Here is a 20,087-nt window from a genome sequence, read left to right as displayed (position 1 = left end):
ATACATTTCGGGAAGACTTTAATAAGCGGCCTACACTCGTTATTCCATTGTTTTTATTTAACAATTTGATATATTATCCAACTTCTATATGTCAAAATTGTATGCAATAGGAGTTATAATAAATTACCTTAACAAGAACGTCTGTAGTATAATAAGAGGCCACCACCACAATAAAATCATAGTATATCCTTAAAAACAGTAAAATGTAACTAAATGTTTAACTGTTTTGTTTGTTACATTTTATAGATACACATAACAGATAGTTTTTATATAACATAATTCATGTTAAATCTTTTTACATAGTATAGATAATCATAAATATGATTCTATTGTGGTGGTGGCCTCTTATTATACAGCAACCGAAGAAACTTGTTGCATTACAATTAAAAAAAAAAAAAAATTAAACATTAACATTACAAAACAACAAAACTAAGTATGGACTGGACTTAAATATCCTGAGCACATGCCCAGACTGAACTGTTAAGCAGGTACTTTGGGATTATATCGACCACACCAGTATGAAGAACACAAAAATATAAATTTATAGAAACAAACATGATAGAACGAAAAAAAACAACTTTTTAATTATAAAATTACAAACTTACAAGCATTTCTAGGTATTTTTGTTGCTGTTATCTTTCTCGAGAATCCCGATTACGGCAGGCCGCGCAGCATCACATGATTATTTAAGTTTTTTACACGGTACATAATTGCCTTTCCATTACAATTCAATTTATATTTCTGATCAGCCCCTCTAGAATTTGGTATTTTACTGATAGGTACTATCTCGAGGGATGTTTTTCTTTCGTTGACATCAGCACAGGGTAGCACCAAAGGTGCTGCTGAAGCCCGCGCTGATGGCCGGAGGCACTCGCATTTTGGGTGGCGGAGTGTGATCAAGAATAAAAACAAGTTTTGAGTGTTTTTTTCAATAAAGAGTTTAGTTTTTGTTTTGTAATGTTTGTTTTTATTGTTTTGTGTTTGGAGAAATGTAGGGGTAAAACACGGAAATAACACAAAGCGACGCACCACCTGAACGGGCGGCGAGACTCTGCAATTACGTTATCTACTAGACTGCTCGACTTTGACCTCTGTCTGAGGATGGGAAGGGGTTTGCGATAAGACAATTCCTGTTTTATATTGACGAAATATTGTTCTACGCTTATCTAGTAATCAGTAGAAGCAAAATGTGAAATAACGATTCATGTCTGGGTGTGGTCGGTATAATCCCAAAGTAGGTACCGTTAAGCATTACTGGTGTATGCAGTGAGTAAGTTGTCTTGCAGTCTGAGCACATGCCCAAGGCTGAACAGTCAATCATTACTAGTGCATGCAGTGAGTAAGTTGTCTGGCAGTCTGATTAAATGCCCAAGTTCAACAGTCAAGTATTGAACACGATTGATGGTAGTTTGGTTAAATTTATTGTTAATAGTTTAAACAAGATGTTAAATTGTCATCAAGTATATCACTAATATCATTAACTAGCTGTTTCCCGCGGCTTCGCACGCGTCTCTTAAGCTTTGCCCGTATATTTCTTTGCCTTCAAATAGTGTTTGGATATTTTAATATACGTAACTACTGTGTTGTAATTGCAGTTTATAATGTGCAGGCGCTTTGATAACTTTTATATCTTGCAGTACAGCCTGGTGGTTAGTTACATCAATGGGCATTGCGTATAAACCTTCTACATAGAAAAATACAAATTTTCATAGTGATCGGTCCCAATAGTTTCTGAGTCTATAAAGGACAAACACACAAACATTCATTTTTATATATTATGATTGCAGAAACAGTTTAAACAAAAATTTGTCCTTTCTCTTAAGCTTACTCTATGCTTTAAAACTACTATGCTGTTCGAATTAATTGGGACAAAACATGTTTTTCTGGTCTTTGTTAGTTTGTGATAACTGGTGATGTCCCAGGACCGCTTCAAACCGGTTATAACTGCATAGAAGTAGTGTGCTGGGTTGACTTGACTGTAAAAAACTTGTTTGACTGGTTTTTGGAGTGTCATTCCTTCAGTTGTGAGCCTTTCTTTGTGGCGGTCGGTGGTTGTGGTACTGTGTTCCGTTTATTTACGTGCTTCTTCAAAGATGGATATAACACCTAGGAAGCGTGCTAAAGTTGTTGCTCTTAATGAACACACGTCTATGACTGTGAGAGATATAGCTACAGCAGTTGGTGTGTGGGAAAATCTAGTGTTTCCAGAATTTTAAAAAACATATCAAGATTCCGGATCATTGTCTCCAAAAAGAAAAGGAAAATGTGGGCGCAAACGTAAAACAACTCCAAGAACTGACAAAATTCTAATAAGAAATAGCAAAATAAATCCAAGAAAGACAAGCACAGACCTTCGAAGGGATTTGTTGGATTCTGGTATTGAAGTGAGTACTTCAACTGTAAGGAAAAGACTTCTGGAAAGTTGGTCGAAAGGCAAGAAAACCGAAGAAAAAAACAATTTCTTACTAAGAAAATGATGCAAAAAACGTTTTAGTATGGGCTAAGAAATACCGATCATGGACTGTAGATGACTGGAAAAAAGTTATTTTCAGTGATGAATCACATTTATTTGTGCAGGGATATCTATCAAGTGTTGTTAGGCGGAGTGAAGGTGAACCTTTGCGAGAAGGTCATATCCAACAGACTGTTAAACATCCTTCTAAACAGATGTTTTGGGGTTTTTTTTACCACAAATGGTACTGGGAGCTTAGTTTCCCATCAATGGGATGATGAATTCAGCCAAATACATCGACATACTACGCAGTCGGATAGTTTCCATTTATGGGAAACATTTGATGGAACATTTCAACATGACTTAGCCCCTTGCCACAATTCAAAATTGGTCAAGACTTTTATTGCGGGAAAACAAAGTAAAAGTGCTTGATTGGCCTGGTAACTCACCCGACCTAAATCCGATTGAGAACTTATGGCATATTCTCAAGAAACGTTTTAGCTAAGATGGATTGCACTACAAAAGAAAAAATGATAACAAGTGCTATACAAGTTTGGTTTTCACGATGATGAAGTCAAGAACATGTGTGCTAAACTAGTGGAGTCAATGCCAAGACGTGTAGGTGAGGTCATTTCTGCTAAAGGAGGACATACTTCATACTAAATGTATTGATTGTTCAATCTAAATAAGGTATCTAATGATTAAAAACTAATGTTTTAGGAAAAAATTGGTTTTTTTCATTTGTCCCAATTAATTCGAACAGCATAGTATAAGTGTAAAGAAATTTATATATAAATATATTTTTTGTCGCATTATATATGTTTACAAAGAACAGCTGATTAAAAATTTGAAAAGACTCTTTCACTTAATAACATATGTTTTGCTGCAATGCATTTCTTACGGGTATTTCTGTAACCAGTGGGGCGGAATCCTGAATCGGGAAAGGGATAAAAAAGTATCCTATAACCTTCTACAGATCAAGACGAACAAATTAAAAAAAAAATTAGGCGAATCCGTCCAGCCGTTTGTGAGTGATGCTGTTACACACGAACAGTTTTCATTTTTATATATATAGATATACACGTTGTGAGCATATTGATGGGCTCTCAAATTTTGTAATAAAGCATATAATTAATGTGATAATAGTGCCTCTTACTTACTTGATAAATTTAACTATGTTTAAAGGCCAGTTTCCAGATTGCCTAAAATCAGCTAAAGTCACCCCAGTTTTTAAAAAAGGTAACAGAAATTTACCAGAGAATTACTGACCCATTGCAATTGTGCCTGTTTTCAATAAAATAATTAAATCTTATTTGTTGTCTCAATTGCATAATTATTTTGTAAATAATTCGTTGCTATATGACCATCAATATGGGTTTAGGCCTAAACTCTCCACTGCAATGGCCGTGGAGACTATGGTTGTTGTAATTTTAAAAGGTTTTGGTAAGTTAGTTATAGGTTCTAGTCTGATTGACTTAAGCAAAGCTTTTGACAATGTGTCCCATAGTATATTATGTAGAAAACTAGAATATTATGGCATTAAGAATGTGGAGTTAAATTTGTTAGAAAGTTATAAAAGTAGCAGGTTGTTAAAGTTAATAATTCTCAATCTAAGTATTTAAATGTCATAGCTGGTGTCCCTCAAGGATCTATCCATATTGGGGCCATTTCTTTTTTTAATCTATGTAAATGACTTAAGTGTAAATATATTTTGTATATCTATACTATACGCTATAGAGATGTAACGGATAGTGGTTTTGGCCGGATACCAGATATCCGGCGAGGTTCTAGGCTGAAGCGCCGAATATCCGGCTACCGGATATACGGCTCAAGTAGTGAGTGTGTATAGTTTTAACTTTTAGCGATGATTCACGGAAAGACAAGTATGAACCTGTCTCTTTGACCGTGGGAGAGTATAGGTGGCTCGCATTGTTCATTCGCAGTCAGTCAGTAGCATCCAACGGTCTGTCAGTGAGTTCTTTTGTATTTGTTTTTTTGTGGTTGAAGTGTGTTGTATTTCAATGGCGACAGCTAAGAAAAGATCACCTATATGGAAGTATTTTAATATTGATGATCATCATGATAGTAAGTTTGCAGTGTGTTTATTGTGTAACAATAAAATCTCACGTGGTGGTGAAGGCAAGAAAGCAGGCACATCTGCGATGACGAATCATCTTAGAAACAAACATCATGAAGAGTATTCTACTGTTTCTGCAGTTCCCTCCACACCTGTAAGTAAACCTACTAGTGTAAATGTGATTGCTAGTAGAAAACAGTTAACTCTTTTGGAGACAACTGAAAGGAAACTTTTGTGGGACATTAACAATCCTAAATCAAAAGCTTACCATTATTTGATTGCTGAGACGATTGCTTTAGATAATGAACCTTTATCGATTGTTGAACGTATTGGCCTCACTAGAATTATGAATAAGGCAGTGCCACAATACAAAATCCCTAGTCGCAATTACATTAATGAAAAAAATATTCCTGACATATATGACAGAATACATTCAAAGATTGAAACCAATATCTCACAATCAGCATCAATATCTGTAACTACTGATATGTAGACCTGTCAACACAATAATGCTAGTTTCCTAAGTTTCACTGCACATTGGTTATCTTCAGAATTTACTCTTGAACATGGTGTTTTGGCAATGAAACCGTTTGTTGGTTCACATACCGGTGATAATATAGCAAGGGAGCTAAGTGCCGTTTCTGACTTATGGAATATTCCTAAAGAAAAGATTCATTTGGTTGTACACGACAGTGGAGCCAATATAGTAAAAAGGCGTACGAGGTGCAGAATTTAATTCTGAAAGGTGCTTTATTCATTCTCTTCAAATAGCTGTCAATCATTAAAGATTCAACCAGAGGTTATGGAGACAGTGGCTGCTGCGAGGCGGATTGTAACCCATTTTAATCACTATGCTATTGCACAAGAAAAACTTAAAGCAATCCGTCAAGAAATTAGCTTGCCAGATCACCAACTTGTGCAAGATGTCAGCACTAGGTGGAACTCCACTTATTATTTGATGGAACGACTTTTAGAACAGAAACGAGCTGTATCCTTGTATGTTACCGATCACGATACCTTAAATAACTTTTTTCCAGCTCAGTGGGAATTAATGGAGCAATATATCAGACTCCTTAAACCATTTGAAGAGATCACTAAAATTACTAGCTCTGGTCTTTCATGTATATCTGAAGTAATACCACATGTAGTAACACTGTTGAAATACCTGGGAAAGGAAGAAACTGCAGTAGGAACACAGAACTTATTAAAAATGAGGTCGTCACTAAAAACTCAGCTTGAACAACGTTTTGACTTTAAAGAGAATGATAAATACTTGGTTGCAACTTTTCTAGATCCGAGATATAAGACCAGTTTCTTGAGATAAGCTCAAGCCGAAAGAGCAAGACAAACAATTTTATTACAAGCCTTAAAAATGAGTTGTGATTTTGAATGTGGTAATGGATCTACCAACGATATTGATATTGATAATGATTATTCTCCACCTGCCAAGAAGACTAATTATGAAAGTGGTAGTGACAGTGAAAAAATACAACAGTTTTTGGAATTGCTTCGACGAAGTTGCAAAAGTATCAGACCAATCTATTGACATTGGGAAAAGCTCTGCAGCAAATGAAATTGACTATTTTTTTGCAAACTGTTCGTCTGGACAGAAAAGAAGACCCTTTTAAGTGGTGGTCAACCAACGCCAAGCAATACCCAATTCTATCAAATATTGTAAAGGTATATCTCTCGTCTCCTTGCAGCAGTGTCTACAGTGAAAGGCTATTCTCAGAAGCAGGACTTGTGTACGAAGCAAAACGCAACCGTTTACTGCCAGTACACGCTGAGAAACTTGTTTTTATTTACCACAATTTGTCGTTAGTTAAATATGACTACTGATTTTGTATATTAAGCTGTATAAATAACTAAAGTGTGTACTACAATAAAATACTTTTCAATATTAATACAAATATTTCAATCTTAAAGGTGTTTTATTGATTTCAAAGTTTACCTAATTAAGTATCCGGTATCTGGCCGAATAGTAGCAAGTATCCGGCCGGACACTGAATACTAAAAAAAGGCCGGATAGGCCGGATACCGGTTAGTAACCGGATATTCGTTACAAGTCTACTGTACGCAGATGGCACCACACTGATTAGTGCAGATGGGGATATTACCAATGTAATGTTGCAATTAAATACATCCCTAGAACTAGCTAAAGCTTGGTATTCTGCAAATAGCCTTTTAATAAATGAAAACAAAACTGAAAATATAATATTCATACTTAAAAACCAATGATTAATGATAGTTTATTCAAACCTGTAAAACTACTTTGCTTCTATCTAGATAGTAAATTGTGTTGGAATGTACATATTGATAGTCTCTGTAAAAAATTATCTAGGGCAATTTTCCTGCTAAGAAAATTGAAGTACTGTGTAAACATAGAAACACTTATAATGGCGTACAACATCTTATTTCATAGCCACTTGTGTTACGGCATTCGACTGTGGGGTAATTCCAGTAGAGAAAAAACGTTTTTGTCTGACAGAATAAAACAATTAGAATATTAGCTGGATTATCATACCAAGAGTCTTTCAGACAACATTTTTCTAGGGTTAAAATTATGACCTTGGCATGTACTTATATTTTCTATAATCTAATGTGTAAAAGAAAATGAAGATAGATTTAAAACACAATGTACACTCCATGAGTATGGTATGAGATCAAAAGATAATCTAAGAACTCCTAATATAAGGCTAGATAAATATTAAAAAAGCCATAAATACCAGAAATTAAAACTATTTAATAAGCTTCCTCTTTTTGTTAGAGCTTTTCCTTTAAAACAATTTAAATCAAACATGTCAGAGTGGCTTAAGCTTAAGGCATTTTACAGCGTTGAGGAGTATATGAAATGTGATATATTGTAAATAAAAAAATAAGGATACTCCATAATTTATTATATTGTTTATTTTAGATTTTAACTCCATGTATCTGTGTTTTTTATGTTTTATTTATTTGAGTAGATTTAAGTATTTATTTTGTACTTATTATAACAGATATGACTGGAAACTAGTATATATTTATACTATATCACTAGAATTAAGCTAGAAAATAATGTTATTTTGACAAAGCCTATTGTAATCTTTGGAGTACTTAATGGCCAATAAAACTTCTGATTTCTGATTTTTTGCTGGTGTATGCTGTCAGTAAATTGTCTGACAATCTGATCAAATGTCTAAGCTGATCAGCCAAGCATTACTGGTGCTGATAATCTGTAGTCATTAAGTTACCTGGCAGAGAAAGTGTTAATTTAGTATTGGGAATCTAAAAAAGATGTTAGTAACAAAACATACAAAAAGTTAAATAAATTATTAGAATCAGAACTGTTGGAAAAGATAGCAGGAATTTGGACACTTGTTATTGAAATCCTTTAGCCTTTAAAATCATCCTTTATCAATAACATATTTTGAACAAATAACCTTAAACTGACCTTAACTTCATGTTTTAAAATATTTAATCATCCTTTTGTTAACAGGTAATACAAAACATCATGGCAGATGACGGATGGGATTCTGGTGGTGAAAGTTCAAATCCTCCTCCTGTTTATACAGCCACATTTTCAAGAGGTGGAGGAGGTTTTAGAGGAGGGAGGGGTGGAGGCTGGCGAGATGAGAGGTCTAATGAGGGTTCTAGGAGAGGCAGAGGCAGAGGAAATTGGGATAGAAGTGATGGTGGAAATGGGAATTGGAATGGAGGAAGAGATAATGGATTCAGGGGGAGAGATGATGGTAGAGGGCGGAGTGGTGGAGGGGATAGAGACAGAGGATTCAAAAGAGATGACAGCACTTCTACTTCAATAACAATAAATTCTTCAGATGTTGGAAGAATTATTGGAAAAGGTGGCTCGAAAATAAGAGAACTTGAAAGTGATTCTGGAGCTGAAATTAAGGTAGATCTATGAACAAATAACTTACTATTTTAATCCATACAAATTCAGATATATCTCTTTAAATTATTGTCATGTTTTTAATTATAGTAGTAGTCTCATGTGATTCATTCATTCATACAGCTTTCAATATTTTAAAATAAAATTTGGTTAATAATTGTATCTGTGGGTATTTCTTTTTGTAGGTTATGAGTGTTAAAATTATTGTGTCCTGTGTTATTTAGTTTTTAATTAGTTATTTGTTTCTTTTTTATTTAATGTAAATATGTTAATTTAGATATTGTTTTGAAAATCGCATTAAAAACCAAACCTTTTTTAACCATTTTTAGTTTTTTATTACTTATTTTTTTCTTTTTTTGAAGTAGATTAATGTTTGAATTAATTTGTATCTATTTAACCCTTAGCACTTGGTTTTTAACTTAAGTAATTGTCTCTTCATCACGGTGAATATTCATGGATGGCCTTAGCAGTTATTTTTGTTAGATCTGAAGATTACCATCATATTTGGCCTCTTAACTCAGAGACCACACTGAGTAGTCCTGTCTATCTATCTATAGTCCACACTAGATCAATTTCTGTTGGTAGGTTTAAGAATGTTGTTGCAGAGTGGCTCAAGAGAAAAACGTTTTATTCTGTAGATGAGATTTTTAATGATAATTTTAGTGACTTACAATTTTAAACTTTTAACGTAGATATAGATTGTATTTATTTTAGGCTCTGTAGGCCTACTTAGTGATATTTTTAATATCACACTTGACTTTGTCAATACAATTTTGTAATTGTTGGACGACAATAAAATGATTCTGATTCTGATTCTGATTCTATTTTATAGTTACATTTGGCTGCCCATTATGTGTGGTCCATTTTATTACGCAGTTGCTTAATTCATAATATTTATAATTCTTATCTAAGCTGTAAATAAAAATACGATTAAAAGACAATTCAATTAGGAAAACAATAGCTTAAATTACATATTACTTGGCACTTAAACAAGAAAGGAATAGATAACCAATAACAAAAGTATAAACTTTTAGCTCTATAATATCTCATAAGTGTTAAAAGGTTTGCATTTAAATCCCAGTGATTTAAAGGGTCTGAGCTCAAATGCTGCTATTAAAATCCTAGTCAAAGTGATTTTTATTGTTACGCAATCACTCAGTTGAGACTAGGAACACAGCCAGCCACTATGTGTTGCCTGCAGGCTGAGCTGACAATAACAACCTTTGATTACACCTGAGCTCTGCTAGACATCAGTTAAAGCCACACTCAGTGGACTGCCAAGGATTAAGAGTTAAAGAATTTAGAAATTTTAGAATATTATTCTTTAAACACTACCCTTTTTTAACAAAAGTCTGTTCCATTGTTTTTTTTTTTTTTGTTAAACCAGGTCTATTCAATCTTGTACTAATCTTGTAATTTCATTTGAAATAAATAATTAAATATATATATATACTATATATATATATATATATATATATATATATATATATATATATATATATATATATAGGGTGATCACTTTTTTTCTTGTTTGTATATAATCAGGAAAGTCTAAACTTATTCTATTTTCAGGTAGAGAAGAACAACGACAGTTATTCGGACCAGACACAAGTAACATTGAGGGGTTCGGCTGAGAGCCAGACTAAGGCCAAAGAACTGATAGACGAGTTGTTAAATGACATGGGAGGGAGGGGTGGTGGTGGTGGAGGTCGACCTTACGGAAGCTCTGGTCCTAGAAGAGGACGTGGCCAAAATAACAGCTTCTCCGCTGTTCCTATACGGAAGAGGGTGGAAGATGAAGACCTAGCAATTGATTGGGATGAAGTCAATAGACAATATGTAAGTATTTATTTTGTACAGTTAAAACTGAGTTGATATTAATTAATAGATTTAACACTACAGAGGTTTTATGGAGTTTCACAGTGAAATCCCAACTTATTCTTAGTTTTCTCATTGTAGTGGAGTCCCGAGAACTCTTGCCTATTGTGGACCAAAGTGTGGCTGAGTTTTTGAATATGCCGGGTTATCAGGAATACAGTAATGCAGAGTTTCCCAAAGTGTGCGCCGCGAGCTAGTGCTATGTGCGCCGCCGTTGTCTACCAAAGAGTCTAAACGTCATCATACTACAATACAGTGCGGACCAGTCTGTGCACGCGGCTTTGGAGTTACTACCCCCTCTTCCCCCTGCCGAACCTTACTTACTGGCCCAGCCGGCCGGTTGCACAAACAAAACAACTAGGCAAGGTCAGAGAACAGAGCTTTGCATCTCGGTATGTCATTCTGTTCTTGGAACTTACTACCTTCGTGTATTTTCGGAAATCGTCGTACGTTCCCGGCGGACAGTCTGCTACTACTACTTGCAGTCTAGCTTCTGTTGAGGTTATGTTTTAGATTTAAGTTGCGAGTTTATGTTTACACAGTGTGACAGTCGCACAAGTGAAGTAAATAATCAAAGTAGTGAAGTTGTAGTTTTGTTCAGTTTATTTAGTGTTGGTTATTATATTGTTCTTTAAATGAAAAGATTTCTTATCTTCAAATAAAATTGAACAAGGAAGTAAACAAAGTAGTGATTCCGCGTCAACTTCTGCAAAGAGCGAGGCCGAGGCAGCTGAGGGAAGCCGTAAACCAAAATACAGAAAATATGACGATAAGTATTTAGATTTTGGTTTTTCTTGTATTGAAATTAATAATGAAGAGCGCCCGCAATGTGTTGTTTGCATGAAGGTTTTATCAGTCGAATCTATGCTGCCTAGTAAACTAAAACGGCATTTAGAAACTGTCCACTCAAACTTGATAGGGAAACCAAGAGAGTTTTTTAAAAGAAAGGAAACTGAGGCAGTAAAATAAAAGGCTTCTTTTTCTAAACATTCCAAAGCTAACAGCGATGCACTTTTAGCTTCATTCAAAGTGGCATATCACATTGCAAAATGCAATAAGCCTCACACAATTGCGGAAGAGCTTATTTTACCAGCTGCCGTTGACATTGCTAAGATAATGATTGGCGAGGATGCAGGGAAGCAGCTTCTTAAAATTCCTCTGTCAAACAATACAATAAGCAGGAGGATTGATGACATATCTGAGGACATTAACAACCAGCTTATAAATAGTTTGAGAGGTAAAGAGTTCGGAATTCAATTAGACGAGGCTACTGACAGTCACAAAGACGCTAATTTAATTTGCTACGTTAGGTATGTGAATGAAAACCAGTTGATAGAAGATTTGTTGTTTTGTAAGGAAATTGAAGGAGGCACCTCTGGTAAAGAGTTGTTTGATATTGTTAACAATTGTATGGCGGAGAATGATATTAACTGGGAAGACTGTGTTGGGATGTGTACTGATGGAGGCCGGTCAATGTCAGGCCACTACCAAGGACTGCAATCTCGCATTTGGACACACTGTATTATACACCGAGAAGCACTGGCAGCAGCAAAGTTCAGTTCAGAGTTAAGTGCAGTTATAAAAACCGTGATCCAAGTAATAAATTTTATCAAAACAAGACCAATGAAAGCCCGGTTTTTTTCTAAACTATGTGATGACACAGGCGCTCAACATTCGTCGCTTTTGTACTATAGCAGTGCTTGATTGCTATCTCTGGGCAATTCTCTGCTAAGATTGTTTGAGCTGAGGCAAGAAATCTACATTTTTCTGAGTGAAGACAATAATGCTCTTGCTGATATGTTTATTGATGAAAGTTTTCTCCTTAAACTGGCGTTCCTGACAGATATTTTTGAACGTTTGAACATTCTTAACAAGTCTTTGCAGGGGAACAATACGGATATTTTTCAATTGAGCAGTAAAGTTGAAGCATTCAAGAAGAAACTTATGCTTTGGAAAAAAAGTTTGAAGAATGGAGATTGTTCGATGTTTTCAACTTTGAATCAGTTTCTTAAAGAAAACGATCGTACTCTGAAAGAAGAAATGAAAACAATGTTGACTCAGCACTTGTCTAGAGTACAAAGTTATTTTGAAGACTACCTGCCAAAAGATGAAATCAAAGCGCAGCAGTGGGTAAACAACCCTTTTCAAACTGAAATGCCTGAAAACTTCAGCAATGAAGAAGCAGAACAGCTAATTGACATTTCAACGGACTTCTCATTGAAATCAAAATTTCAGTCCCAATCCCTGTTTGAGTTTTGGAATGGTATTGAAAACGAATTTCCACTGTTGAGCAAAAAGGCTTTGCGTGCAGTTATTCCATTTGCAAGTTCTTACCTTTGCGAGTGTGGTTTTTCCGCTGTTGCAGTGATAAAATCCAAATATAGAGCAAAGCTTAACATTGAAAAGGAAATTCGGGTTGCTATATCAAAATTTACACCCAGGTACAATGAGCTTATAAAAGACAAACAAGCGCATCCGTCCTATTGAAACAGAAACTTATGGACTTTGTTATTTATGTATAATATGTATAATATTTTTCAAGTTAGCATTTCATTTCTATATATAATTTTCTTATAAAGGGAGTCGTGTTTTTCTTATGGTTGTTTTAAGTTATTATTATTACATTTTTTTGCAATAAATCAAGTACAATCCAACTTTTGTGTGTTTAATGATGTTTTTTACTGTTGTAAGAACAAGGTAAACCTGGTGTGTTGTTAAAAAAGTAACAACAATCTTATCAACAATGCTACGTAAAGTATAATAACAAATAACTATTAAATTTTTATACAAAAAATTTAATTATTGTAATGTAAGTGCAATGCAAAACGGATAAATTATACTAGGTGCGCCGCAAAGCCATGTCTGTACTCAAAGGGAGCCGTGGGCCAAAAAAGTTTGGGAACCTCTGCAGTAATGTGATTTGTATGCATTATTTGCTTGAAAGTTCAATAAATACCGTTAACATTTTTCTTCCCAAATCCAACGGTACATAATCAAATCGATATGTTGCCAGAATATATTATAAGAAGTGATTATGAGTGAATGTTTGATCGACAAAACTTAGTCGATTAACACTACAAGGGTTGAAACAAGAATTTTCAATTTGGAATCATCATATGTCTGAAAAATATCTATTCTATCAGCAGCAATATTCTGAAAATAACTAACGTGATGTGTGCCAGTTGTAAATTGAGAAATAAATGTCACCTGATTTAGATCTTCTGGAGGAAGTTACTCCTAATACTGGTGGAATTTGTAAATTAATGGTTTGCTTCAGTAAAGATTATACAGTGTTGTGCCTCAAGAATGTGTCTTGTATTTTAACAGCAGCAGAAATTGAATAAAACTCTAGAAAAACTTCTATGTCAGAAATTCATGTTGTATGCACACGAAATGTTCTGGACAGAATAGAGTAAATGGATAATTAAATAAGTCCAAGATAGACTAAATTTTTTCTAGTTTTAGAAAATTATACTTTTTTGTAGTTTCTTTGACAAGTACATGACATGTTGTGCTTAAATTGGATAAATTTTTCATATAAAATTAAAACATAATTTTAACACATCTAGTCTTATCACTTACTAATAAGCAATTATTGTAACTATAATAAATATAAATCACTAACAACAATAAATTTACCTCAAAACATTTACGTAAGCAAGACTAAGTGCTGCCAAAAAAAGGTAAGTTACAATGCATGAACTGGTTTAGTCACTGATGTCATAGTTATTATAAAAGATCAAATAAAGGCACCACGTTATTCAGTTGTTTTTGATATTTCTAATGGTCATCATATGGTTGTCATTGGTGTGTTATGTGTAATAATACTAAACGATGCAAATCTGTGTTCGCCAAGTTGAGGGTTAAAAAAAACACTGTACATAAAGAAAACAAAATGGTAAAATAAATGTTTGCTAATTATAATTTTAAATTCTTACTTTAAACACAATATTGACTTATGTTATGAGTTATGTTATGTTTTTAGGAGGAGGGACAGAAGTTAAAATGGAGTAAGTGTCCTCCTATCATTAAAGAGTTTTATAAAGAGGACCCCCAAGTCAAAAATATGGATGAAGAAATGGTTAAACAATTTAGGTAGGTATAAAACTTATATAAATTTACTTAACAGTTCAAATCTTTATTGAAAAAAATCTTTTGAATTATATGGAAACATTGTCATTGTCATTATCGCATAAGATAAAACATTAAGATAATTCATTATTACTGTATATAGTTTTCACTACAGTTATCTCATTAAAATCCAGATAATAAGTAGTAGATTGCTCACACATTGTATATCCTAATTTCTGTTTATCCATTTCAGGCTAGAAAATAAAAATATTGTTGTAAGTCACACTTTTGGTGAATGTGGGGAAACAATCCCTAACCCAGTGATGACGTTTGAGCAGGCCTTTGATCCCTATCCAGACATACTGGAGCTGATATACAATCAGAATTTCGTAAAGCCTTCACCCATTCAATGTCAAGCCTGGCCTATTCTGCTAAGCGGAAAAGATTTGATAGGCATTGCACAAACCGGAACTGGTAAGTACAGTAGCAATATTTAAACTTATTCATTATCAGTACAAGTACAGAAATCTTTAAATCATTTATTAATTGTTCATATTCAGTTGCTGAATATTTAGATATCGCCACCTGTGAGTAGCTATTATTTTCTCTTTTTAACAATTATTAGTGTTTAGACACTAAAAATCGAAGTTTCTATAGTGAAACATATGGACTTGAGACAAATCCTTATTCGTAAATAAGTTTTAAACTTTAACCCTATGTTAAATGCCAGGCTGGTAGATAAGCTAAGCTACCACACTCTTATGGAGAATCCATAACTCTGTACTTCACCATGTTAACGTAATGAACATATTTAAAAAAATTTGACTTTTTTGTCAGTTGTTCTACATTCTTTGAAAAATGCTGAGAACCATGCTGAGTTTTTTTAGCTAAATATAATTGGTTTTCTCTGAGTTATGATATTGTATTAATTTGTAAAAACATGTTTTTTAGTTATTAATAATTTTTATACACCTAAATGCAAATACAGTACATGATCACAAAAGAACTCAGCTGCTTTGCAACTGTAACAAGAATGGTGTGTAATGATTTCAGCTTATTGCATTAATACCATTTGAGAAAAGGTTCCAATTAAAAAATTTCAACTTTTGGGTAAACTTAAATGTATACAAAGATCCAGAGTTTATGTAACACTTTCTTATGAACCTCTTAGTTTTTTAATGTGTTTACTTTTTCTGTGTAATTATAGAACATGTGCTTACATTATTAATCAATAGTTTGATCATAAACATTTTCATAGTACCACCAGTTTTTATTTTTGCAATATTTCTATTTTAAGTATCATTTGCCCTATTTTTATATTAATTTTTTCACTAACCTGTGAACAAATAGGTTATAAAAACCCAACCAGAGTAAAAAACTAAATTATTGCCAATTTATTAAACAAATTACAAATGAGATTATAGTTCTGGTTTAAAATAAAAGGCCTATGGAAAAACTTTTGCACAGGTATAAAACTTATTTATACAATAACATGTAAGTTACTCTATAGAATGAACTACTATTATATGAGAGAAACTCATAGAATGTACAACTGGTAAAAATGTATCAATAGTGCAGTTATTTTGTTAGATAGTTTTGAACAGTTTGAAGTTAAAATCACTGTGGAGGAGGGATTTTTAAACATCATTTTAAATATGGTAAATACTACAAAAATAAATAAATTATTTTTAATTTTGTTCACAAAAAATTAGTTAAAAAAGTGGTAAAAATTAAACTGTTCTTACAGCCTCTCCCCGTATTTATAAAGTGTATGAGGCCATGTGGTATTTGGCATACATAACATTTAATGACAAAGTAATATTTTGTAACATGCATTATTAACCCTTTGAGTGCCGCAGCGTTTTGCTATATGGTATGCATAAAATGCACAGCGAAAATGCCTGATTCTGAAAGGGTCTAGTTAAACATTCATAACAAATTTATTTATTGGTATAATGTCTTGGGTTTTTGATTTTTTTAGATCAATATATTTTCTTTATACACATAATACATTGATCACTTATTTAACGTTTTTATACAAATAAAAAAAATCATTAACAAAAACTTTATGAGCAAAAACATTTAGTTTTTTATTTTGACACAACTTAGTGTTATTGAAATATTTTATTTTTCACTTTTAGTTATTCTATCTTATACTCCATTTAATTCCTTACAAAAAGACATATAAACATTTTTTATACTTATAAATAAAGTTTGGAAAATAAATATGAAAATATGAACCACTACAAAACTAGAAATTTTCTAACCTAACCTAACACTCTGTGTATTTTCTACACTGATAATGCTTAAATCTAATGCCTGCAATACTAGGTCTTCATTGTCAGCAATGTTTTTACGACTCATTGTTTATTAATATCACTGAACAAACGCAAAAAACATAAAAACTATACAAACGTATTTAGTAAAGTACTACATGCTTACGATCGCCGTAACTCGCGGCCAAGTCATTGTTCTACTTACATACAGACTAGAACAATATACACAAACAAAATAATTTGAAAATACTAACACTACAAACCCATTTACACTTAAACACTTTCAATATCATTTGTGAAATAAACAGCAGCGCAAACAAAACACGTGGCGGCTCGTCCGCATAGCGGTCGATTCTAAACGCAACCGACTCGCTGACTTTACAACCGCCATAAAAATCAGAATCTAACCAAAATGCAACAAAACCTACATCGAAAGTTACGTTGAAGCCTTTGGAATGCATATGTATAGTAATTGAGCCAATTTAGATAAAAACTATATAAAATATAAGCGTTACTGCAGAAGTCGCTAACAGCGATTCTGGCATTTCTTGCATATAATGCGGGATCGCTGACAGCGATGCTCCGGCACTCAAAGGATTAAAGTGAAGATGTTTAATAATTTAAAATCATGTTTGGTTTGTTGTATTATTATTTTATGTTGCATAGAAATACAGCATTGTCTGTTGGATATATTCTTATTTTGTTATGATTAAGTAATTTTATGACTCAAACATTTAGAGAAAGTTCTTCGTAATTTGGTTTATCATGCCAAATAGAATCTAAATTCAGTGCAGCAAAAACTGATGTAATTAAATTATATTTTGGTAATGGTTCCAACCACTGATTTCCATATAGAGGAAAGGAGACAGCTTAATTGAAAGGTATAATTTCAATAGTTCTGTTAGAAAAAAAAAAACATAAGTACGGGATGTTCTCCTTGCTTACTTTTCTAGCCTACCCTACTAAGTGACAGAAAGTTAGAGTGGTACACAAACTTTTCTACTATCGTGTCTCTCCAGAAGTTTTACTGGCGGTCTCTGATACTTCTTACCTCAAAATAAACAAAAAGCAAGTTCTCTAATAAATTCAATGTTGCAGGGAAGACTCTGGCATTTTTACTGCCGGCATTCATCCACATCGAGGGACAGCCAGTTCCTCGCTCCCAGCGAGGGGGCCCTAATGTTCTTATCCTGGCTCCCACCCGTGAGCTGGCGCAGCAGATACAGACGGAGGCCAAAAATTACTCTTATAAGGGAATCAAATCGTGAGTCACTTAACTTATAGACATGTACTAGTAAAAACAATAATTATGCCAATTTTTTGAGATTACATGTAAAAATTTGTATGTTTACTAATAAAAAATATGATAATATTTATCAATGATTAAAAGATACAATTTTTTCTTGATACAGCTAGTTTAATTGTAAGTCTATAGAGGCTCACAGTCCTTTCATATATTCTTTAGACATGTAAGAAATATTTATGTTTATTGGTTGCAATCCTGTGACAGTAAATGAAAGTATGGGTATCTCCATTTTTGTTGTAGATTGATTTAATAATAGGACAAAGGTGTGTACAAACCCATACTGGACGAATGCCGGACTATTGTGAATATATTAACCCTTTGAGCACCGTGATTAAATTGGCTAATTTCCCTATGCACTCATATATTGAAAAAAGCAAAAGTTTCCTTGTTTTTATATATCTATAACCTTTATGAAAAGTTAGAGAAAGCAAAAAAAGTTCTTTTCAAGATTTCTGGCTTCGAATGCTTTTATTTTTTTTATTGTTATTTATTTTATTATTATTTTATGAAATCGTCAAACTCAGGATCATTGAGATTTGCTATAATATAAGAATATAACTAATTAACTAAATAAAACAAAACATTAGAATTACACCAAACATACTACGTCATCGGCACTGTGCGTGACCTTCAGCCGCGCCTTCCGCTATAAATAGATGCAGCTGACATTCGTCCTGGGCGTTGACCTACATTTTACAGTCCATGTGTGGAATAACACAACATAGCTGCACTCCAGGTAACCATGAAGACGCAAAATATCAAATACAGCCAAATGCGTATAAACATCAAAGATGTTAAGAGAAAAAGTCACAAGATTATGTATACGTGTCAATGGCGTTTGAAGGGTTCAGTTACTTAACATAAGTAGTTAGTAGTTAAGTAGTTTTATAATGTGCAATATACGCTGAATCAATTAGAAATTGTAAGTGAAAGTCAGGTTCTTGCTCAAGCAAGATGTTTCACCCAGCAGGGATCACTACTGGCTGGTTTGTACCTTCTAGTTGAACTTATCACTGGGCATAGCAAAAACTGATGTGTCACTTAAATGTGGGCAACCTTATGGATGTCCAGGAGCGGCACATCACTAACCGCAAATGAAGAGATTCTGGGGTTCATGGGCAATTCGATAGGTCTAGTCTACTGTGGGAGATGACTGTTGGAGTTGGTGGGGTTTGTTCCCTAACCTCAGATGTTCTTGCTAGCCTCAACAAGGGTGTACCACCCCCTGCCTGCTTTGACTGAAGAAATTGCCCTGCCTGCTTTGACTGAAGAAATTGGTTCAGAGCTGGCCTCCCCTTCTTTCGGGAGGACATGACTTTGAGATTATTGCCCTAAATTCTTCTTCATGAATCTCGATAGAGGCGGCCTCTACCCCCTAACCTTACCCATCCTGAATATCCTGTCACTCCAGAAGCAGTGCAAAGGTCCTTATAAGATAAGACTAGGTGTAATTTATAAGCTTCTTGTCCTAAGAAAGAAAAAAATAGAAATAAGCAAGATGTTTACATTTTCTTATTTACCTTTTTGCAGTATTTGTATCTACGGTGGAGGAGACAGGAGAGAACAGATCAATAGTCTCAGACAAGGAGTGGAGATTATTGTTGCAACTCCTGGGAGGATGAATGATCTCATTCAGGCTGGTATGTAAACTAAGTATTTTGTTTATGGTACTATTAATTGTCAAGATAATTTCATATCAGTGATATGAATTTTTGTGCATATGCTGAAACATCTTTGTATTGTATTTGATATGGAATCATGATAATAAAATTTATTCCTTTTATACCTTTGTTTAACAATTATTAACTTTTCTTGTAAATCTTAATTTTATACTTGTTCTGATTAAACAAAAAATTTTAATTACTTATAGTAGGGGAGCCTGGGATGCTAAAGTTGCAGTGACTAAAGCGTCATGGGGACCTATAGGATTGTGAAGATTTGTGAAGAAGTCTTAAAACAAAAGAAATTTATGTTAAGTTTTTTATTTCAGTGTGGAGGAAAGCGTGGACAAATTTTCAAAAATGTAAAAAAAAAAAAACATTCACATGGAAATACTTGAGCGCGTCAGACATTCATAATCTATACGCGCTATGTCTTTCTGATAACCGAGCGATATTAATCTGACAAGTAATAAGTGGACG

At 33.7% G+C, this 20,087-nt stretch overlaps 1 protein-coding gene across 1 annotated transcript in view; it reads left to right on the top strand.

Moving 5' to 3' along the window:
• LOC124370406 (probable ATP-dependent RNA helicase DDX43) overlaps positions 1–20,087 on the top strand; it is a 43,886-nt gene that overhangs the window by 933 nt on the left and 22,866 nt on the right. Inside the window, exons 2-7 of the mRNA XM_046828693.1 lie at positions 8,005–8,418; positions 9,988–10,254; positions 14,279–14,388; positions 14,618–14,838; positions 17,739–17,904; positions 19,477–19,586. Coding sequence (XP_046684649.1) covers positions 8,020–8,418; positions 9,988–10,254; positions 14,279–14,388; positions 14,618–14,838; positions 17,739–17,904; positions 19,477–19,586 — 1,273 coding nt within the window. The 5' untranslated portion in view covers positions 8,005–8,019. The remainder of the gene's footprint in view (positions 1–8,004; positions 8,419–9,987; positions 10,255–14,278; positions 14,389–14,617; positions 14,839–17,738; positions 17,905–19,476; positions 19,587–20,087) is intronic.

The sequence above is a fragment of the Homalodisca vitripennis genome, chromosome 1 (genome assembly GCF_021130785.1).
Source record: "Homalodisca vitripennis isolate AUS2020 chromosome 1, UT_GWSS_2.1, whole genome shotgun sequence".
In the NCBI taxonomy this organism is placed as follows: domain Eukaryota; kingdom Metazoa; phylum Arthropoda; class Insecta; order Hemiptera; family Cicadellidae; genus Homalodisca; species Homalodisca vitripennis.
The sequence above is the reverse complement of the archived record's forward strand: the minus strand, read 5'-3'. Positions and strand labels throughout refer to the sequence as shown.